At 34.5% G+C, this 7072-nt stretch overlaps 1 protein-coding gene across 1 annotated transcript; it reads right to left on the bottom strand.

Annotated features, from left to right (window-relative positions):
* Window positions 1-1069: 1069 nt before the first annotated feature.
* On the bottom strand, window positions 1070-4874 carry LOC145092662 (mitogen-activated protein kinase 9-like). The gene is made up of 12 exons (XM_079030625.1): window positions 4707-4874; window positions 4001-4102; window positions 3235-3649; window positions 3023-3150; window positions 2874-2933; window positions 2647-2796; window positions 2398-2551; window positions 2144-2283; window positions 1988-2061; window positions 1796-1897; window positions 1434-1680; window positions 1070-1288 (listed from the first exon to the last, which is right to left on the bottom strand). The coding sequence occupies exons 3-12, from the start codon at window positions 3638-3640 to the stop codon at window positions 1220-1222; spliced, it is 1530 nt and encodes a 509-aa protein (XP_078886751.1). The 5' UTR covers window positions 3641-3649; window positions 4001-4102; window positions 4707-4874; the 3' UTR covers window positions 1070-1219.
* Between the last annotated feature and the right edge of the window lie 2198 nt (window positions 4875-7072).

Here is a 7072-nt window from a genome sequence, read left to right as displayed (position 1 = left end):
ACCACCATTATCGAAGTAACTCAGATGTTCAAAATTGTTAGGTTATGATATTCAAAGCGTAATGGAAGCATAAAAATTCATACTTTTATACTATAATTCAGGATCACAAACCACCATTATCGAAGTAACTCAGATGTTTAAAATTGTTAGGTTATGATATTCAAAGCGTAATGGAAGCATAAAAATTCATACTTTTATACTATAATTCAGGATCACAGATTCATACTTTTCTTGCAACTTCTCTAAACCATAGCAGCATAGCACCCCTCTCTTGTAGTCGCAAGTGATGATCCAAACAAATATGACTTAACCCTTTTTCCTTGTGGCCAAAAACCCGAACCCTAGAAAGGTAGGTGAATGTCGAGAGAGATGAGATAGGCCAAGGTTTTGTTAAGGAAAATGTGGTGGATTCCATGCTTGAGGATCGACTAGGTTTATCCATACCTCTTTAACCCTTAAACTTTTAACTTCTAATTAATTTATCATTCAATGAAAAATTAATAAACTAATCTCTCATATTTATTTTTTTGTCGATTTACACGTAAATTGTAATTTATGTGTAACCTAAAAAAGTTTTGCTAGTTATAATCATAAAAATATTATTAGCTTGTAAATATGAATATATTTCTAACAAAAATTTCATTCCGCTACCTATCACAAGGATGAGGAGTGACATTTGACATAATCTTGTATATCTTTTTTTGGAATGTCAAACTAAACTACTACAAATTACCACACGTCTTCAACCAGACTTGAACCCATGACCTCTCAAAAGTCACTCCTTTACCACTAGGTCATGTGCCTGGTCAAATCATTATATATACGTTATAAACATAATACATATGCTATGGACATAACACATGCAAATACACATGACATATAGTCTAACATGAACATTCACATCTTTTGCATATACAAAACATCTTTTGGATATACAAAAGATCGAAAAACAATCCCTTTTTTCACCTTATTTTTATGAGAATTTTCTTATCACATTAGTATGTTTTGTCCTCTCTTAGGTCGCCTAGTGGAGAACTTAGACTTCCTAGTATTTAATCATAAGTGAACATTAGCACAAGGTAGCATATAATGTGTTCATAATAACAAATAATCAAGTCAGTGATCAACATATAACACGCATTCAGGTACATCACCTTACAATATTAAATACTACACATTTAAATTTATGTCAAATTCAGTCAAATCCCAAACACCCAAATCAAGAACTTAATGCTGCCAGCTTCTGTGACAGAACACCGCTTACCTCATCTCCTTGTTCAAACGTCTCCTGCCAAAAAATAAAAAATACATTTAAATTTTTTTTTTTAAAAAATCATCACATTTTAGTAAAAAAAAAATTAGTTATTTTGGATGTGATGTAATGTAAAGATTTAAAGTTTAAATGCTCCTAAAAGGGTAATCAGAATACTTACCTTGCAACTTTTGTTGGTGGGTCCTACATATTTGGGTGTAGTATTACAAATGCTATTACTTCTTGACAAGCTTCTTGCATTTTTATTGCTGTTTGGAATATTTTTAGGTGAATCTTTTTTAACATTTTTTGACCTTTCTGATGACCTTGGTGGGCTTCTTAGACTTGTTGCAATTGAAGCATTTGTGCGCCTTTCAAACTCATTCATTTCATCAACAGCTTCTTCTATTGGCACACAGATCCGCTCTCTTTGATAAAAACACCACATTATTAAATTATTCAACCATTTTTTTTTCCATCTTTCATTTTTTCGTCCTTTTTATGTTCTAGAGGGAGGGGCAAATTTGGAATTTGGAAACTTACCTCGGCAATGATGTGTATTGCCTTCGAAGCGGAGAGTTTCTTCCTTCCTTTCCCTCCTGCTCCTCAAGATCCGCAAACTGCTGCTTAAATCGATCGATTCCACTGAAAAATAGGATACAAAGGGTATTTTAGTCATTTCAACACTATTTCGTGACAATTGACTTTTCTATGAGAGTCTTTAAAATTATAAACCTTGGATACATGAAGCTTATGTGTTCTTCGCCATGGAGGTACTCTTGCAGCATCTGGGGGTGGTACTCTAGGATCTGTATACTTGAAAAAGACGAAAATACCCTTAAGCAATTTTCCTTACAAAGATTGTAGAATACGAGCATACATATTACATACCTCTCTATAAATCAGCTCTCTAACATCATTCTTTGTTAATCTCCTCCTTTCAAAATCAAACTCAAGTTTTGAAATCGGTTGTTTTGATGGTTCAGTTTCCAAATTAGCTAAACCATAAAAATACGGATCTGCTAAAGCCTGCAAATTTTAAAAAGAAAATTAAAATATCAGTAACCAAATATAATACTTTAAGTGGATTTACAACACAAATATAGATAAAATAAAATGGTATAAAGTTTTACTAAAGCTTATCTCTTCAGCAGATATCCGGTCAACTGGGTCAAAGGCAAGCAATCTTTCAAGTAAACGAAGTGCTAATGGATCAGCATTTGGGAATTTATGTGAAAATGGAACTTTTGTCTTGTTTGGAAGGCCATTTAAATATCTTCTAGCCTTTTCATTTCTTATCTGCAATAAATGGTAGTAACATATATATTTTTTTTATTAAAAAAGGTAACAAACTTTTTTATTTTTTTAAAAGAATAAAAAAACAAAAAACAAACCCTAGCAATTATTTCAGCAGAAGGAGAACCAAGCAAATCAGTAACAAGATCTAATTGGTGCACAACGTTTCTCCCAGGAAACAATGGCTTCCCTGTTAGCATCTCAGCAAATATACACCCTATGCTCCATATATCAATCGCAGGGGTATACTGGTAAATTCAAATTTTTATTAATTCAATTCATAACTTTTAGATATTTAGAATATGGAAAAACTGTGTTTGCTTACTTTTGAGAAAAATGAGCCACAAAGTTCAGGAGCACGATACCATCTAGTGGCCACGTAGTCCTGGAGAGAATTATATATAAAATATAAATTTATTTTATATTTATAAAAAAAAAAAAAAAAAAATTGTAACTTGAGATATATATACATACAGTCCAAAAAATCGCTGACGGGGTATCATCAAAGGATGCACGTGCTAAACCAAAATCACAGATCTTTAATTTGCAGTCTGCATTTGCGAGGATGTTTTTGGGTTTCAGATCACGATGAAACACATGAGCTACAAAAACAAAAAGATATAATCAAGAAAATAAAATAATAATAATAATAATGAAGAAGAAGAAGAAGGGGAAGGGGAAGAAACCTGTATGTATATATTTTAAAGCTCGAAGGAGTTGATACAAGAAGAATTGATGATGTTCAGGGGTGAGGTCATCATTAACCTTGATGACTTCATCAAGATCAGATTCCATTAACTCAAAAACCACATAAATGTCTTTGAATTCTCTTCTACATGGAGGAAGCATGATGTGTTTTATTTCAACAATGTCCGGGTGTCGAAGAAGACGAAGGAGTTTGATTTCTCTAAGGATACGCGTGGCATCGGAAACATGTTCAAAAACATCGTTGATCTTTTTTATAGCGACTTTTTCACCAGTGTGTGTATCAACTGCAGCTGCAACAACACCATAGCTTCCTTTCCCAACAACTTCTTGAATCTCATACAGACTTGCTTCACCATACTCGGTGAAAAATTCCTTGCCAAGCATGATTTGATTCTGAGTTTTTATCAAAGAAAACAAATGTAAGTTTTATTTATAGGATTGGAATGGAATGGAATTTCAAATCATTCGAAATCCCTTGAATCAAATGCCCAATTAGTAAAGTTCTAATTACTGGAAAGGAATGGTTGTTCTTGTGGAAATGGTAAAAGACTACTTGGTTTTATAAATCAATGGATCTGGAGATATTATGGATATATGCTAAAAGTCAGGATCTCTGAGTTAACCTAATGAAGATCTATGAAAATCTGAGTTAACCTAAGGAAGATCTATGAAAATCCAAGAAATCCGGAAAAGAAAAGGGGAAAAATAAGAAAAACGAAGAAGAAAACAGAGTTAAAGACGAACCTTGAAGCTGAGCTTAGCAAGCAATTCTTCTCCGAAGGTGGAAAAACCTTCTTTAAGGGTTTAGTCTCGAACCTATCAACACGCGTCTTCAGAGAATTGCAGCTACAAAGACAAAGAACAGAAGAAGAAGAAGCAATGAAACCCACAAATATATATGTCTTCATTAATGATGATGGACAAGGGAAAATGGCAGATTTGAAATTGTCTACTCAATCCATGTCCAATAATTATTTTACAAAAAGTCAAATGTAAAGACTAGAGAGAGAGAGAGAACAACCAATATCTAATCGCGAATCCTACCGTCTATTCCGAATCCAACGGCATATATTCAATTTCGCGTTGTGGATCATCGCCTTTATACGCAATATATTCTAAAATATTGCGATTCTGATAAAGTTTCATCGATTTACAAGTAAAAAATGGATCTGATGCAAGCATCATCTTAAATTGTGCGCCCCATCTTATCCCTACTGACACGCAGACGCATCACAGTCCATAGACATAGATATATACAGAAGAGAATTGATTTTTATCATGTCGGTGTGGATAAGGATTAATCGGACTAAATCCAAACCTGAGATATGAACAGATCATCAATGGCAGTAGCTTACTCCCTTAATACCTGTCATTAATATTATTCTAATTACTATTAATCATCGATAAGTACGGATGCGTTGACTACGGACGGGTTCTTGTTTAATAATACCTAAAGGGCGTTGATGTTGGGATAGTTGACGAACGCCGACCATTGAAATCGCCATTGGCCGTTTCCGCAGCCGCCGGATCTCGCCGTTCGCCACCACTCTGTTCTTTATAAGTTTGAAATCGCCGGATCTCTTGTTTTGTAAGTTTGAAATCGACTGAGATTCCGTCAAGAGGGGCATAGAGTGGATTCAGCAAAAATGAACGTTGAGTTCGGGGGAATTTTGTTTGGGAAAGTAATGAAATACTAATTTTAATTTTGAAAGGTTGCAAAATTTCATATATTAACATTGTACTTTGTAAAAAATAATAAAGAAGTGTTACTTGTTGACAAAAATTTTAAAAGGTATTCACTAAGGCCTTGTGGTATACATACCACCACGAATGAATCGTGGTCTAGTTGGCCACGAGCACGGATCGTGCACACCACCCCGACGTTCCGTGGTCGGGCGTGGTTGTGCTTCTTCGTGTTCCCGACGACGGATTCAAACGAGAAATTTGACTGGGTGTTCGGTTTTTTGGCCGCTGAACGACTATTTTGGCCGTTTTTTTTTCAAACTCAATTTACTAATTATAAATAAAACTTCTATTATACCAAAATTTACACTTCATTCTATTCTCTAAAACCACAAAACACATACACATGGATTCCACAATACATATGGAATTTTTAAAAAGTGTTGACTCGGATGACGACGTAGAATTCGTCGAGACATTGTTCAATGTTATGCAACACATTCACGACGAAGAAAGTTCGAATGTAGCTTGTACAAGGGCGGTCGTCAATCGTGATCGCCAAGCCGTACACGACTTATTAGTACGTGATTACTTTGCCGATAATTGTCTTTATTATGACGACTCCTTCGAACGTCATTTCCGTTTGAATAAGGCTATACTTTTACGTATTAGTAATGCTTTAGAATCTCGTTATGATTTTTTCAAACAAAAACCCGACGCTAAAGAAAGAATGGGTTTTAGTAGTATACAAAAATGTGCGGCTGCGCTTAGGTATTTGGGATACGGTATAGCATTCGATGCATCTGACGAATACTTGAAAGTATCCGAGAGGACGGCAGTTGAATGTGTAGATTGGTTTTCTGCATGTGTTTATGAGGTTTTTCACGAAGAATATTTGCGCAAACCTACTCACCGTGATATCGAGAGATTATATCCGACTCATGAGGAGAGGCATGGATTTCCGGGTATGCTTGGCAGTCTAGATTGTACGCATGTGGCTTGGAAAAAATGTCCAAATGCATGACGTGGTCAGTTCACTCGAAGAGATATAGGTGAACCAACTGTCATCCTAGAAGCTGTTGCATCTCAAGATTTGTAGATATGTCATGCCTTTTTTGGAGTAACGGGGTCTAACAACGACCTTAATGTTCTTGGCCAGTCTTCACTTTTCAACGATATTTGGACCGGCAAAACACCTGATATGACGTTCACGGTGAACGGGCACGCATACAAATACGGTTACTACCTTGGTGATGGGATATACCCGGATTATTCTACATTGATGAAGGGATACTCGGTTCCTACAAGAATCGACGAGAAAGGATATCGAGAGGGCATTTGGAGTCCTTAAGCAGACATGGCATGTAGTGAAATATGCTACACGACTCTGGGATAAAGAAAGAATTAAAAGAATGGTCCTAGCATGTATTATAATGCATAATATGATTATTGAAGATGAAGGTCGAGCGATTTGCACATATGATCCGAACGACGTTGTCGTTCCAATTAATGAGTTCGTACCCGGAACGAACGCGTTTTTAAAGCGAGTTGTTGAAATTCATAACAGTGAAACGTGTTTCAATCTTCGAGAATATGTCGCGGAACATTTGTACCAACGTATCATGAACGACGATTAGATTTTTTATATGTATGTTTGTTTATTTTTTTAATTAATGTAATGTTTTTTTCTAGATTAACTAAGTAATGTAGTTTGAAGTTGTAGTTTTATTTTTATAATTAATGAAAAACTAGTTTTAAAAAAATGAATGCTTTTTAATTATAAAAAATGTAATTTTTATTGTATTTTTGAATTAAAAAAATGTAATTTTATTGTATTTTTGAATAAAAAAAATAAAAATAATGATGTAGAGTGGTGTGTTAATGGTAGATATCTCATGTTAGTGGTAGTGTAATGTGGTGTTGATGTGGCACTCACCACATATGTGGTATGTGGTGAGTATAACGGATGGTCTAACAAAGACACAAATAATTTTTTCTAAATAGAAAAAAAATTGTAACTAATTCGGTTATAAAGGTTTACCAAGCGAGAAATACATTTATGGCTTAAAAAATTCAGCTATAAATGACTTATTAAGGTAATTAAATTTTCAGTATGTTCACATTTAGGTAACT

Source organism: Lactuca serriola, chromosome 3, assembly GCF_051521515.1.
Source record: "Lactuca serriola cultivar US96UC23 chromosome 3, Lser_US96UC23_V15, whole genome shotgun sequence".
NCBI classification, from domain to species: domain Eukaryota; kingdom Viridiplantae; phylum Streptophyta; class Magnoliopsida; order Asterales; family Asteraceae; genus Lactuca; species Lactuca serriola.
The sequence above is the reverse complement of the archived record's forward strand: the minus strand, read 5'-3'. Positions and strand labels throughout refer to the sequence as shown.

Bases quoted from the DNA above. Each gene is read 5' to 3' on its own strand.
- LOC145092662 (XM_079030625.1), bottom strand. From the start codon at position 3,640: ATGCTTGGCAAGGAATTTTTCACCGAGTATGGTGAAGCAAGTCTGTAT. The intron at 2,797-2,873 runs GTAAGCAAACAC...TGAATTTACCAG, and splicing joins GTGGCTCATTTTTCTCAAAA to TATACCCCTGCGATTGATAT. The intron at 2,284-2,397 runs AGATAAGCTTTA...TTTAAAATTTGC, and splicing joins TGACCGGATATCTGCTGAAG to AGGCTTTAGCAGATCCGTAT.